Consider the following 15,907-nt stretch of genomic DNA (forward strand, 5'->3'; position numbering starts at 1 on the left):
CAGTGGAGCCCAGAAGCAAGTATGTGGGGGGTGGGGGCGGGTTTAAGAAAGAAAGAGGAGAATAAAATTTAAAGGTTCCGGAGCTCCGCTCCTGTGCGTTCTTGTACAACATGAGGCCAGCTGACATCACTTGGGAAAAGAACAAATGGACACCTGGAAACACATTGGAGGGCCTCTTGGCATGCACAGGTGTCCACTCTGATGATGGCTGAAATACATTTATTCAGCATTTAGTCCTGGCTGAAGCAATCACTTCATGGCCTCAATGCAGGCCATACTCGCAGATCAGTCCTCAGATATCACATATCACTGGACAGTTTTTTCAGCAGACTTGTGGTAGCAAATGTATATGGGGGAGTTTAATGTGTGCCAAAAGCTTGATGGAAACATTTGGCCCACCTACACAACATATCCATTTGGTTGTATGCAGCACTTTGCAAGGAGGATCATTAAGTCCTAAACAACAGATGAAATTACAGACTTTCACATGACAAAGGGCTTTTAAAGCCCTATCCTAAGCAGAGCCTACACCCTTCTGAGTCCACTGATGTCACCTCTGCATAAAATCCCAATGCTAGAGACAAACAGCCTTTTGATAGGTGCCCCACATGACATCCACTAGCTGTATGGCATTACTGCTGAGCAAATAAAAATAACCCGATACCCAACTTTCACTTCTCAAAGACTGCTCACAAAGACTAAGAAATAGGTTTTGAAGTGTATTTTGCTACCATATCTTGACTATAGTAGAAGTGTATATGTACTTAATCACAAACAAGAACTATAGATTTTTTCCCCCAGTTATAACGTATGGAGGGCTGGAAATGAAGGCATGGTCAGCCATGCAAACAGTGCCCCTTACTTTCTCTTCCATCTTCTAAGCCCCCCCGCCCCACTGCTAACAAGGAAGGTCTGGTCCTGCCCTGCTGCTAGTTGGTGCACTGGTTGCTTTTATGCTACAGCTACTTTTAGCAAGCTCTACTACAGGGGTGGCCAACGGTAGCTCTCCAGATGTTTTTTGCCTACAACTCCCATCAACCCCAGCCATTGGCCATGCTGGCTGGGGCTGATGGGAGTTGTAGGCAAAAAAAAAACATCTGGAGAGCTACCGTTGGCCACCCCTGCTCTACTCGATCAGTCAGCGAGTTAGCCAAACTACACATGCAATTCATAGGCATCAGAATTCTACCTCTACAGTTGCAACTGTGAAATCCAAAGCATCAAGAAGATGAAGAAAGCGGGGAACATGCTGTGATATTTTCTATAGCCAGGTGTCTTTATTTAAGGTGTCTTATCCGTAGAAGGCAGGTAATATCCTTTGTATATATGGGTGAGACCATATCCATAACTCGTTTTTACTGCAAAGATATTCCATTCTCTGTGCAGCTTCCTTCACATTCCTGCAATTTCTGCTGTATTAAAATATTCCATTTCTTCATTATTTTGTTGATGACAAAAACTCAGTTTCATGATTGAGGCATGGAAAGCAGGGTCTTTATCGTTGCTGTTGATCCAAAGCAAACTCTGTATACCACATTTGAAGAAACAAATACTCTGATGCTTCCGAACAACTTAAAAGCTGAAACAGTTGAGGCAACTGGCACTCAGGATTGTGCAAAAGGTACATTACATGCCCCTGCAAAAGGTTATTTTGCATAGCAAATTCCCAAGAGAATGAAAACTAAGAGGATGTTATGTAAATTGGTAAAGACAGGAAGGACGGTTATGCTTTTGGACAATACTCTAATTTTCACATTTTGGGGGGTGCTTGCCTGCCCTAGGCTTTACATTTTTGCCTGACCTAGAGTGAGATTGTAGCTCGGTGGTAGAGCATCTGCTTGGCATGTAGAAGGTCCCAGGTTCAACCCCTGGCACCTCCAGTTAAAAGGATCAGGTAATAGGTAACGTGAAAGACCTCATCTCCAGACCCTAAAAAGGCATTGCCAATCAGAGTAGATGACAGTGACCTTGATAGAACCACAATTCTGGCCAGGGCTTTTTTTTTTTCCGCAGAAAAAGCCCAGCTGGAACTCATTTACATATTAGGCCACACCTCTTGACAGCCAAAACTGTGTTCCTGCTAAAGAAAAAAGCCCTGGGTCTGTCTTAGATTAAAGCAACTTCATGTGTATTCTGTTTTTGTAATTTGAAAGAACAAATAGTGCTTATGATGCCCCCCCTCCCAGTTTCTGAAGAATCGATTGTGTTCTCATAATTTAGTTAGCTGGGGCCTAATAAAAAGTGACACTTCCTCTGTCCCTAGTACACTACTAAATTTGTTTGCGGACAAAATGGAGCGAGTGTCCCTATTCTAATCACTTCCAAATATGCTTTCCCAGTCGGAGTCAGATGAACAATCTGATCTCTCCCGTAAAGCCATCCATTGGCCGCCCTCTACTTTTCTGTTCCTCTGCCAAGAAACATTCCACAACTGAATAGCCTTCTGGGGGTCAAAATTCTTGATATCTGGAGAATTCATCTGAATGATCATGAGGTCAGTCATGCTTTCAAGCATCAGCTTCGGACGCCGCTGCATCATGGTGAGCTTCATTTGACAGAAGCCGCGAGCTGCCTCGTCGGAACTTGCTGGCAGTGTCAAGACCAGATCCACAAGTGCCAAGATGTTTGGGTATTTATGAGAATATTCTGAATTCACCAGACCCCATGTTAACGTTCGGACGTTCTGATATCTGGAAAATACAATTGTGTTTATTAATCAGATCTTTCCCACAAGTCTCAAGTTTAGCAGTAAAACAAAGCAAGAGTCAAGTGGCACCTTTAAGACCAACCAATTTTTATTCAGAATGTAAGCTTTTGTGTGCTCTCTTAAGCACACTTCTGAAAAAAAACTGGTTGGTCTTAAAGGTGCAACTTGATTCCTGCTTTGTTCTACTGCTTCAGACCAACACGACTGCCCACTTGGATCTGTTAACAGTAAAATACGTCTAAATTTCACTGAATCTGGGGGAGATGCCACAGCTTGCTGGTAAAGCACGTCTTGTTTGTAGAACAGCTATAGTTCAACAGTAAAAGATCTCAGGGAGCAGATTTTGCCTGGTATTTTGAGGGACTGTTGCCAGTGGGACTAGACAGTACTTAACCAGATGGACCAATGGGTCAGACTCAGCATAAGGTAGCTTCGCAAGGTCATGTGAATCTGTTAATTACCTATTATACAGCTCTGCTTTCAGCATCGTCCATTCAGTCTCCATTTCATCAACCTTCACGCCAGCACGTTCCAAGATCGGCTCATAATACTTGGTCAAGACAGACACTTCAATCTCACCAAATTCTGTAAGAATTTGAAAGTTATATTTTACAAAATTCTAGAAAGAAAAAAAATTCCAAATGCATTCCTACACTGCCAGTGCTTTGAGTTGTCCATACCTTGCATGATTTTGTTAGGCCATAGTTTAAAACTCCCAATAGTGCTTGCTAGCAAGACCTCTTCGCTAGCATCACAAAAGCAATCACGCAGCTGATGCAAAAGATTGCCTAATAGCTCCGTTCGGACTTCCTTTATATCTCCATCTCCGATTAGCTGGTGCCCATGGAAGTGTGTGGTGGTTTCCACTAGGCGTTCCCTAGGCCCAGACCTGAAAAATATCACATTTGAGAATTACCCTGTGCAGTTCTGGTTTTTATGTAACTGTTAATTTCAGGCAGTTGTTTCGTGTACTCAACCTTGCTCGATACATTTGGAGAGTTTCCTGAGTTGACTGAATGGTCGCGAAAACATCTGCAATGGAAGAATTCTGATCCTGAGCCACACGAGATAGTATGTTGAGGACATTAATGACATCCAGCAAGAAATGGGAAAACTTAATAATGTCTGTTTTCAGAAGGAGCTTTAAGAGGTCTTTCACTTTCTGGTGGTCTGATGAACATGGTTCCTCTTGTATCTGGAAATCAGCAAAAAAAAAAAAAAAAAAAGCCATTGATCCCTGTCATAAATCCAGTTTTCATTCCCTCTCCCTCCACTTGTGACTTTTAAAATTTTTTTTACCTCACTCATGTGTAGAACAATTGCAGGGTACCCTTTAAGCAGAATCTGAAGAGCAGTCTGTAGGCGAAGGAGCCATCGGGAACCACCAATTCGAGAAGGAATCGCTGGCCTCAGCTTGAGGGCTTCATATGTAAGCTTAAGATTGCTTTTATTCAGGGGCGAGTTTTGATAAAAATAGTACATATTTTGCAAGAGACCCACGAGAACAGTGTACAGATGAGTGCTCTTCAAGGTTTCCTTGTAGGCCATTTCAAGCCGATGCACAAGGCAATGCACACTCTGAACACGTGGCTGGATTTCTTTCAATAGTTTAGCCACCCCATTATTTTGTCCGACCATGACATCTGCCCCATGACTCCCAAAGCCAACTAGCTTCCTTGCCCAGTCTTGGCTTGGGAGATGGAGTTGCAGATTAGTCTGTAATATTTTCAAAATGGCATTTTTCACCGCTGAAGCATCGTACTGGTCTACCGATTGAACCCCAACGATCTGGCAGTGGACCTTCCCTTGGTAGGCAAAGCGCACATAAACAAGGGCAGCTTCTGTGCTCACAACGTCTGTGACTCCGTCGCTAATGAGAGAGAAGAACTTGCATTGGTCTAATTTCTCCTTTAAGGCTCTTCTCTCCACTTCGGCAATGAAGTGAATAAAGATCCTCGCTGCCTTGTCGTTTCTAAATATGGAGCCGATATCTACACCCTTCATATCATCTAGCTTACACATCCAGTCCAGGTCTGTGAAAGGGCGCCCAGTCTTGGCAATAGCATGACATGTTCTGAAGAGGTTCTCCATTCTTCCTAAGGCTGCTTTGCTCATATTCTTTAATATCTGCTCAGTGGTCGCTGTATCTGGAACGGAAGAGCTGGCTGCTTCCATACAAGTTGCCCAGGCGTGAGCTTCACCATTTTCATGCTCAGTGACTAATTCAATTCTGAAATCATCCGTCCCAGAACAAAAGTTGTGTGTGGTTTCTCCTAAGTCCACATTATGTTTCCGACATAAAGCACAATACATTGTGTCTCTTCCGCTGTCGTGCTTCAGCCAAGAGTACTTTGACAGCCATAGTTTTGGAAACTCTTGACTCTTCTGTGATTGCTTGCCTGGAGTTACAGTCTTCTTTTTCATTTGCTTCAGAACTGCCAAAGCTATAAATGTTTTAAACATAACTTGGCATTAAATTGTTTCGTTATCACACTTGCAACATTTCACTTCCATTTTCTTCCCTCCCTTTTCTCCCATCAGCCTTGTTACTCATTATATTCAGGAATGATATAAATATGGGCTCATTATAAAATAGATATACTTACAGCTGGGTGAAGTTTGAGTCCAGTGGTACTTTTAAGACCAAAAAAGTCCAGGAAATGTTTGGGGGAGGCACCTTCCTTGAACATTGGTTTGGGGGCTTCAAACTGGGCCAAGCTCGTGCTGAATTTTTGCTTACAAACCGGTACATGCCCATCCCTACCATTCAGCATACAACCAGCGGTGTCACTAGGGCGGGGCCAAGGGGGCCATTGGCCCTCCCCCAGAGCTCCCTCCCTCCTGCGGGCTCTCCCCGCCCTTCTATTAAGGAGGCGGCCAGTGGGAAGGTGGCTCGGACGGCCCGGCTCGGTCTCAGCCTGTTCCATTGGCTGCCCGCTTCCCAGAGCGGCGCGCCATGTGGCGCAGGTTGGGGGAGACCCGGGCTGCCGGGCCTGCTTTAGCTTCACGGGCGCCGCTTCTGGCCCAGTGGCAGCAGCTGCGATCGGCTCAATCGAGGCTGGCCAGCGATGGGGTCTCCCGTTGGGGAGCCTCTTCCTGCTGATCTGTACAGGGACACGTGGGTGCGCTACCTGGGTGAGTCGGTGCCCCCTGGGTGCAGGGCGGCGGGGGGGTGTGACTTGAATCAGTTACACCCCAGGGTACTTGGCCCCAGGGTGCAACCCACGCACTTGGCCCCAGGGTGCAACCCACCCTAGTGACGCCACTGCATACAACACTGCACTTCCTTTCTGTGGTTTCCATTCTTTCCTCTGACTTCCTTTTTAATACTTTCCCCCAGCAAAGGTCAGTGAATCCCATTCCTTATTCACATTTATGCAGCACTTCTCCTTCTCTGAGGTCATCTAGGATGGGGGTGTCAAACATGCGGCCTGGGGGCCGAATGAGGCCCATAGAGGGCTCCTATCAGCTCCCCAAGTGACTGGCTATCATCTGCTTCCTTCTCCTGCTCTCTTGCTTCTTTCTGTGTAACAGGCCCCCAGAGGGCTGCTATCATGCCCCCGAGTGACTGGCTGTCATCTGCTTCCTTCTTTCTGCATAACAGCATGCTTAGCAAGGCTTGCTCATTCACACAGGAGCTACAGAGCAAAGCCTCTATTTTTTCCATTGGCTGAGGCTCCTCCCTTGGGGAGGAAGCGGGAAGGGAGAGCTTGCTTTGCAAGGCTCTCTTAATCACACAGCAGAGCTACTGAGCCAAGCCTCTCTTCCTTCTGTTGGCTAAGGCTCCTCTCCCTCCCGCTCTCCTGGGGAAGGAAGGAAAGAGTCAGAACTTCCTTTGCTCAGTTCCCTGGGTCCCATGGGAGAAATACAAAGAAAGCACCTTTAAGACCAATGAGTGCTAATGTTTTAAAATCCTTAATTGTGTTTGTCTGTGTCCTTTATAAAGTTTGAACTTATTATGAACATATGAAGCTGCCTTATACTGAATCAGACCCTGGGTCCATCAAAGTCAGTATTGTCTTCTCAGACTGGCAGCGGCTCTCCAGTGTCTCAAGCTGAGGTTTTTCATGCCTATTCACACCTATTTGCCTGGACCCTTTTTTTGGAGATGCCGGGGATTGAACCTGGGACCTTCTGCTTCCCAAGCAGATGCTCTACCACTGAGCTACCGTCCCTCCCCTAGTTTCTCTACTACCTGTTGTTAAATAGGTATACATATGGCCTGGCCTGATATGGCCCGGCCCAACAAGGTCTCATTTATTTCAGATCCGTCCCTCATAACAAATGAGTTTGACACCCCTGATCTAGGACATATACAGAGGTGGTCTTTTTAAAACAAAAGAATACTATCCAATTTGTTGATTTTTCTTATTCCTACCTCAGGTGGTGCAGGATATTCTGGGTTGGATCCTGTGCAAAATTTCCATTTGCACTACAGCTTTTGTGGAGGTGGAAATGCAAAAAAAAAAAATCTACAGTGGCCATTCGCAGTAAGTCAAACTTACTGTACCCCTCTACTTACGTTTCTGCTTGCACAAGAACGAATTACTCAACTAATTCCTGGACACCATAATGTAAAGGGAGAAAATGTTAAGCGCTGTGCAAAATCTTGCACTAAATTCTCTTGTGTTTCCCACTTGCACATCGTAGAATCCAAGTATCTACCCTGTGGGTGATCACTTAGGAATGTGATGGGAATGACACTAAATTCAGAAGAAGGACTGCGTCAGCAGGCTGTGCAGGAAAACTGGGGGGAAATGGCTAGCAAGGCCATCTGTGATGGATCCTCTTCCCCTTGACACTTGCTGTTTCAAGCCCAGCCTATATGCAGGGCTGGCCCTGTCACTAGGCAAACTAGCTGATTGCCTAGGGTGCCAGCCTTCTGGGGGTGATGAATTGGGCACTCCCCATGTAACTTGGTGACATTATCAGTGCAGGGGGGGGGCGCCAGAATTTAGCCCATGGTACCAGACAGTCTAGGGCCAACCTGCCTACATGTTCAAGAAAAAGAATAAGAAATGCAGGCCTAGTTGAGAGCTGTCCAGAATTCCTCCTTATAGTAAGTAAATAACAAGAAAACTCACAGATTTCATGACCTCTGCGGTGTGAGTCTCTGCTATGGCTGCCATTGCCAAATAGCGGCTGGATTTCTCCCAGAATTACAACTGTTCTTCAGATTACAGAGATCAGTGCTCCTAGGGAAAACGGCAGCTCTGGAGGTAGTCTGAAGTGACCGAGCCTGCACTCTGGTTTATTGCCTCAGTAGGAATTAGGTCTTAAATCATGCCAGTCGCTCAGAGACTTTTTGGCTCTCTGTGTGCTTCGGATAGGGATGCCATCTTCCAAGTGGGACCTGGGGATCCCCTGAAATTACAGTTCATCTCCAGACTACAGAGGTCAGTTCTTCTGGAGAAAATGGATGCTTTGGAGGGTGCGCTTTATGGCAGTGTACCCCGCTGAGGTCCCTGTCCTCCCCAGACTCCATCCCCAAATTTCCAGGGGTTTTCCAACCCACATTTGAGAGGACCTGACAACCTTATTTGTACATGTCATTTTAGCAATGCGGCAGCCTCTTATAATAACCTAGACCGTTTTCGCACACAGCTTACCATGCGGTCACATTCCTGTTCTCTCCGCAGCGTCTGTCAGATTTCCCACTATCTGAGCCGGAGTTACAGGAAGTGCCGCGGCTTCTGCGTAGCAAACGTAAACTGGGTTTTAGCAGTTTACGTTTGCTACGCAAAAGCCGCGGCACTTCCTGTAACTTCGGCACAGATAATGGGAAATCTGACAGACGCTGCGGAGAGAACAGGAACATGACCCCGTGGTAAGCTGTGCGCGAAAACGGTCTTAGTAACTGAAGTATAAATGTATGATTCGGCCATTGGAAGACTCCTGAATTAAACCAGTGATGTCAGGTAAAATAAGGTGATAGATTTACACACTATAGTACAGATTTGTCATGTAAAACAGCAACACTTTAAAAACATTTGAAGACACAGGGTCCAAATCAATGGAATACATATTATTTGACATCTACAGAGCTTTAACACACTTTGCATGGCAGCAGACTGTGCTGCTGTTGAGTGTGTAATTAACAAAAGTGTCTAATTAACAGGAAACCACATGCAGTCCCAGCTCTCTCAGTATTCTTGAAAGGTACATATAGGTCACGTTTACCATTTTCATGTTGAGATAGGTTGGAGACAGACAATTGTTGTGAAAATGGGAAGTGGCTCAGCAGAGATTTTGTTTTCTATGACACATGCAGTTTTGCCCCACTCAATATTTTTGCAGGTTTTTCAACAATTGGGGGGTGGGGGGGACATTTAACATGAGATGAACCTGGGCTGCTGACATGTATCACAAGCAACAATCCTTCTATGAAGCTACCTTTGAATCTCAGGGATGAAAATTCCCCCAAATTTTTGTCTGCCTCTAGCACCTGCTAAATGTTTCCTATTGAAAAGAAAATGCACAAGATTTTGATTCTGCCCTACAACTAAATCCGCACTTGACACTGAAAAGGCATTTTCTGGCCCTTCTGTTATTCGTGTGTGGCTCCATTATTGTGGACCCTATGTTATTGTTGCACTATAGCAGTCTTTTGGGGAGGGAAGGCACCATGGCATAGCCTGATCTCATCAGATTTCAGAAGCTGAACAAGGTTGGTACTTGGAAGAGAGACCACCAAGTAACGAGAGCGCGGCGTCATTTGGAATACTGTGTACAGTTCCAGCCACCATATTTTCATTGCAGAGCTAGAAAAACTACAGAGGAGGGTGACCAAGATGATTAGGGGGATAGAGCATCTTCCCTATGATGAAAGGCTGGAGAGTCTGGGACTTTTCAGTTTAGAAGAGAGACAGGTAAGGGAGGACATGGTAGAGGTTTATGAAATTATTCATGGAGTGAAGAGCACTGACAAAGTGAATTTTTTTCCTGCCTCTTCCAAAATACTAGAACTCTAGGGCATCCAATGAAACTGATGGGCAGTAGATTCAGGATAGACAAAAGAAATTACTACTTTGCACAGAGAGTGATTAAAATGCAGGATTCACTGTCAGAGGACGCAGTGATGACAGGAATGAACATTTTTAAAGGGGCATTAGATTCATGGAGGATAAGTCTATCAATCACTACTAGCCATGATGACTGAGGGGAACATCCACATTCAGAGACACTAAACCTCTGAATCTCAGAGCCAGGAGGCAACATCAGGGCCTCTATGCCCTGTTGTTGGTTCCCCCAGAGAAACCGTTTGGCCACTGTGTGAGACAGGATGCTGGACTAGATGGACTATTGGTCTGATCAGCAGGGCTCTCCATATGTTCTTCCTCTGCAGAGGAAGTAATAGTAAACCACCTCCGCTTCTCACCTGCTTTGAAAGCACCTTGCTGGGGGCGCCATAAGTCAACTGCAGCTTGACAGCATTTCACATACGCAACATCCCTTTGCTGCTGGATTGTCTTGTCCGTACAGGAAAATCCAGTTGTGAAACACTGCTATAACACAGCAATCGCACAATGCCTGCCAATGTGTGGATGCAACCCCGGTGCAAAAAAACAGAAGGGCAAGTTTTCAATGGACTTTTATTATGTTTCCGAGTTGACAAATGCCTATGCAGAAAGATGGATTTCCAACGGCCTTTCAGCTTTTGTGCACTTTATGTGCAATTTCCGTCCTAGCTTACAGAAAAACCTTTGAATACTGGTGCGAACAACTATAGGAAGCATTAGGGCTAATCATAACACTGTAAAAAATCAGTAAAAAATCCTTAAGGAGACAAATAATTCATGTTCACAAATGTGTAAGGAGGCATCTTCTTACCTTTTGGTGCCACCTGAAGAAACTGCTTATGAAGACTGCTAAGTTGCTTAATTGTTGGAGTACCATTCATAGCTGTCTCTACTGAAGGAGGGCGGGGTGGGGGAACAGGGTCTGGGAATACTTTAATATCACCATTAATGTAAAATTCTGTCCCTTCCAGAACCAGCTCGTTCTGGATTCTAGTAGATGCTTCGATATGCTGGCGAGCAACCTCAATTAATTTGTCAACACTGTAAAGATAATACATTAAATAAAAGAGATGATGCTTTACCATTCTAAAACGAGAATATCATTAGGCTAACAGTTCTTTCCCAGCTATCAGGGCTATATCTAGGAGTACTTTCTCACGTGTTGAATAATTAACCTCCAGTGCACTTTGCAACTGTATTTTACTGTGTGACAAGGCAGAACCACTTGCAAAGAATTGCTAAAGGTGCATTTAAAGTGGGTTTAAACTGCTTTAGTCAGTGTGTATGAAGTGTTCCTAGAACAGAGGTATCTGTGGCCTTCAACATCCCAGCCAATGCCAAAAAATTGTCCTCTTGCTACTGCCTACTGTGTCCCAGCTGCTACCCAAAATTCCCTCTCCCTCTTTATCTTGTTTCATGTCTGAACCCAAAACTCCCAGTTCCATATCCCATCAGATCACATGGCACTGACTACCTCTGCAGAAGAGATACAAGAGGGAGAGGAACAGTGCATGTCTCCTGGGCTTCCATTTCCTGTGACTACTGAATCTCTCTGGAACAGTACATTCACATTTCTTTCTCTGTCTCCTTCAACTGCAGGCTGAGATGGAAGCTATCTCCACATTGAGAACTTGGACACTTTCTTATGAAGGGAGTGTTGCTATCTGACCTGAGGGCCATCTGATCTAGGAAAACACACACACTCCTCATGAAAAATCCTCATGTTATGTTCAGGGAAGGACACACACAAGGTTGGTGACATGTCAAAGGGGAAGGGAAGGAGAGACAGAATCCCATTTGACTACCCTGTCAGAAAGGGGATGACGGATTACCTTCAATAAACCAGATGGGAGTCCTAAAAACTAGTAAGGAGTGACATGACCCGACTGCTCAAAAGCGGCTTGGGAGAAGGATCTTTAAAATGAAAATAGAATTTTAAAATGTTTTGCATGTACACGGCAAATAATTATGGAACTGTCTTGTGGTTTTCCTGGTATCCTATCACTGATTTTGTCATTTATTTGTGTTCCTGTGTTCTAATTTTATGCATGAACAGCTCTGGAGACGGTTGGTAGAAAAGGGTTTCACAGGAGTAGAATTCTAGCAGGAGCTCCTTTGCATATTAGGCCACATCCCCCTGATGTAGCCAATCCTCCAAAAGCTTACAATGCTCGTTTTTTGTAAGCTCTTGAAGGATTGGCTACATCAGGGGTGTGTGGCCTAATATGCAAAGGAGCTCCTGCTAGAATTCCACCCCTGGGGTTTCAGAGGGCAGCCATATTGGCCTGCAGTAGAGCAGCTACATTTGAGTCCAGTGGCATCTTAAAGACCAACAAGGTTTTCACCGTATAAGTTTTTGAGAGCCAAAGCACCATTCATCAAACACATCGGTGGGAAAGTGGTTATGAATCTTCTGAATAAATAATAAAGGAATAGATATGAGCAGAGACAAAGGACTGGATCCAACCAACTTCTCTACTGGTGAACAAGGTACAAGAGGTCCAGAGTGGCTCGGGAGAAGGATCTACAGAGCAAAGCCTCTGTTTAACCACCCACAAAGGTTACGTTGGAGATAATGGGACCAGCATGTAGACATGCCGAGTGGAATGGAGGCAGTGTAGGAAGTTGGAGAATTGTGCAAGATAGATTGGAAAAGCTGACTGGATCTAACCCACAGTTATGGCCCTGTGCTAGAAATAATGCCATTAAAAGACAATTCTCCCCAACACACGATTGCTTCTTTATCCTGTTTCTTGGTCCAGTCATCAAGCAGGTCCAGCTACTATGCTTCATCAGAATTAACCATCTGTTACCTGGACATTTCAGCCAGGTATCTCTCTCCAAGCCATTTTTCCATATTCCTGTATGTTAGTTCGGCTTTTGAGGTGAGTTCTTCAATGAAGGTATGTGCTTTAACTTTCAACACCTCAAGTTGAGCCTTTGCAGCCTCCGCTATTGAGAAAGTTGATTTAGAGTAAACAAACAAACAAAAAAGAAATAAAACACTCAACAATTAACTTTACAATCTTGACAATCAAACATTAGCTCCTTATTTGTGAAACACCTCCTCTGAACCTGTGAATCTGAAAATGCTTAGCCACAGTTAAGTATTACACAGTTATAGACTACACAAGTTTTTTTGGGGAAAGGGCATCATTTAGCTCAGGGGTGTTAAACATGCGGGTCGGGAGCTGAATCAGGCCCCCGAGCAACTGACTGTCATCTGTTTCCTTCTCCTTCTCTTTTGCTTCCTTCTGCATCACAGTTTGCTTTGTGTAAACCTGAAACACTCAGTGTTTGCTCAATTGCACAGGAGCTACAGAGCAAAGCCTCTGTTTTCTCCATTGGCTGAGGATTCTCCCTCTCTTGGTCCCCCGGGGAAGGAAGGAAAGAGCCAGAGCTTCCTTTGCCCAATTCTCTGGATTGCACAGGAGAGATACAAAGAAAGCACTATTAAGATTAACGTGATAATCTTTTAAGCATGTTTTATTTTAAGTGTTTTTTAAAAAAAAAATCTTTGTGTTTGTTTGTTCCCTTTATAAAGTTTATCTCTCTGCTATTTTATGACACACATGGACCGGCCAGACAAGGTCTCATTTATGTCAGATCCTGCCCTCATAATATGAGTTTGACATTGACACCCCTGTTTTAGCTAGTCATATTATAGTTTCAGATTTCCCAGAATAGTCCAACCTCTTTTGATCTCAGAAACTAAGCGGGGTCAGCCCTGCTTAGCACTTGGGCAAGAGACTATGAAGGAAGTCCAGGGTTGCTACGCAGAGGCAGGTAATGGCAAATCGCCTCTGAATGTGTCATGCCTTCAAAACCGTATGAGGTCATGCCATAAGTCAGCTGCTACTTGACAGCACTTCTGCCATCACCATCATTTTACTGCATGTCTTGGATCATAACCAGGACTAAAGGCAACAAACCATGGTTAGCTCTAATGGTGGTTTCACATTACATATGTAACAGGTTCAACTAAATATTCTTGAAGCATATGGAAGATGACTTTTCCCCAATACTTTTCAGCTTCAAATTGCAAACACTGAATATTTCGTGGGCTTATACTTTACAGATTATTCTTTACCTTCAAGCTCCAGTGCAGCAAAAAATTCCTGCTTCAATTTAAGTTTCTGTTCTTGTTTTTTCAATTCCTCTGGAGACAGAGGGATGGGTGCTGGTTCCACCACAGATGAAGAGTCTGCAAGCAAGAGTGAATATTTTGCAGAGTGCTGAATCTATATATACTTTGAACTGTCTTGTGAGTATTACTGTGGCATTGCAATACCAGTTGTGAGCACTAGACAATTAACATTTGGGGCATTTTCCAAAACAGCTGTTTCCAGTGATCTTTTTGTAGCAGGAACTCCTTTGCATATTAGGCCACACCCTCTGATGCAGCCAATCCTCCAAGAACTTACAGTAGGTCCTGTATTAAGAACCCTGTAAGCTCTTGGAGGATTGGCTACATCAGCAGGGTGTGGCCTAATATGCAAAGGAGTTCCTGCTACAAAAAAAGGCCTGGCTGTTTCACTCAGGCTTTCACAACACTAGAAATTTCACCATTTCTGAAGTTGGATCCCAATGTTGGATCCCACCTGAAATTTCAGATGATTCCCCCTTCCCATGGCAAAGCTCTATCTCTCCCCTAAACACAAACTATTATTGGGGATACCATAACTCCCAGAAGTATCATTTTAAGGTGAATTTTGGATTGCAGCAGGAGGGGGAGGGAGGAAATCATGCTTTTGTGGACAAAAACCCTTCCATTTGCAAAAAATATAGGTGGGTTCCAAGCCTACATGATGTAAATGCCTATTTCATATAGACATGATGCACTTTGCCTGGAAGGCATTTCCCACAAGGAGATTCACTGCCCTGCTCCTTCAAGGTGCTTCCTGCCCTCTTCTATAAGAGATATTTTTTTTTATTCCCAGGGATTCTCCATATTGTGTGCAAAGCATTTCCCCGCTAAACAACAGGTATCATCAAAAAGAGGGAAGCCACTGTGATTTGTTGCACAAGATGCTGAGCGCTTAAAGAGATTGTGCAGACTGTGGTTGGATGTGCTACAATCTCATCTTTTGAGTAATGGCCTGGCATGATGCACAACAATTACGCAGCCTGTTCTTTGATGGTCACCCCTAGAAGAAACTGCTCAGCACTAAGTGCAATACATAGGGTTGTTAGTTCTTTGAATGGCGAATGACAGGCAGCCATACTAGGATGCAAAGTGACCATGGGGGGGGGGGGGGCAGGGAAATCTCATGTCTGTGAAAATAGCATATGATTTTCGGAAGTTAAATGGTCAAACACGTGGTGTCACTTTTCTGCAAAGCAGAAATATCCACTGGAATAAAAGTGAAGGTTTCACTCATCCACAGTGTGTACAAGCACCTCAAAATCCATAGAGCTCCACAAAAGGCATCACTGCAACTGAATCATGGCCATATTGTATCTGACAGGAATGGCCACAGGAGATGTTACATCAGAAAATCAAAAAGGGGAAAATCAGAATCAGAAAGGGGATGATGTGGGGATGCGTGAATTAGAACCTTTGTGGAACAAGGGTTAATAAATTTCATTCTGGGTCTCAAGCATTCTTCAGAAACCAATCAGTGCTCCAGATTCAATCCCTGGCAACTCCAGTTAAAAGGGTCAGATAGTAGGTGATGCAGAAGACCTGTGTCTGAGACCCTGGAAAGCTGCTACCAGTCTGGGTAGAAAATACTTATCTAATGGCCTGTTGGTCTGATTCAGTATGAAGTAGCTTCATGTGTGTGCTGGACAGTTTTATGGATGTCATTTTGGGCTAATGAAAGTTGTTTAATGCTGTTTTCGTGGCTTGTTCATTATCAATAATTTTATTGTTTTTACTTTGTAAGTTGGCTCAAGGAGGTCTCTGGGGAAATGGCATATAAACCTTCTAAATAAAGGGAGCAAATTAAAGTATATATGATGCAGAGCCAGTACAGCAGATGAAAGGGAGTTCCAATGAATCTGAGAGCCAATGTGTAGTGGTTAAAATGTCAGTTCTGGGAGAACCAGGTTCTAATCCCTGCTATGCCATGGACGCTTGCCTAGTGACCCTGGTCCATCACAATCTCTCAGTCCAACCTACCTCACAGGGCTGCTGTTGCTGCGAGGAAAGAGTGGAGGAAGGGAGAATGATGTGGTA

At 44.3% G+C, this 15,907-nt stretch overlaps 1 protein-coding gene across 1 annotated transcript in view; it reads right to left on the reverse strand.

Annotated features, from left to right (window-relative positions):
* Window positions 1-2,311: 2,311 nt before the first annotated feature.
* LOC132569724 (zinc finger protein 862-like) overlaps window positions 2,312-15,907 on the reverse strand; it is a 29,484-nt gene continuing 15,888 nt past the window's right edge. Inside the window, exons 6-13 of the mRNA XM_060236067.1 lie at window positions 13,817-13,930; window positions 12,540-12,678; window positions 10,538-10,767; window positions 4,007-5,151; window positions 3,685-3,902; window positions 3,388-3,596; window positions 3,169-3,292; window positions 2,312-2,690 (exon numbers count right to left, since the gene is read on the reverse strand). Of these exons, the coding sequence (XP_060092050.1) occupies window positions 2,312-2,690; window positions 3,169-3,292; window positions 3,388-3,596; window positions 3,685-3,902; window positions 4,007-5,151; window positions 10,538-10,767; window positions 12,540-12,678; window positions 13,817-13,930 (2,558 nt within the window). The remainder of the gene's footprint in view (window positions 2,691-3,168; window positions 3,293-3,387; window positions 3,597-3,684; window positions 3,903-4,006; window positions 5,152-10,537; window positions 10,768-12,539; window positions 12,679-13,816; window positions 13,931-15,907) is intronic.

This window comes from Heteronotia binoei, chromosome 4 (assembly GCF_032191835.1).
Source record: "Heteronotia binoei isolate CCM8104 ecotype False Entrance Well chromosome 4, APGP_CSIRO_Hbin_v1, whole genome shotgun sequence".
In the NCBI taxonomy this organism is placed as follows: Eukaryota; Metazoa; Chordata; class Lepidosauria; order Squamata; family Gekkonidae; genus Heteronotia; species Heteronotia binoei.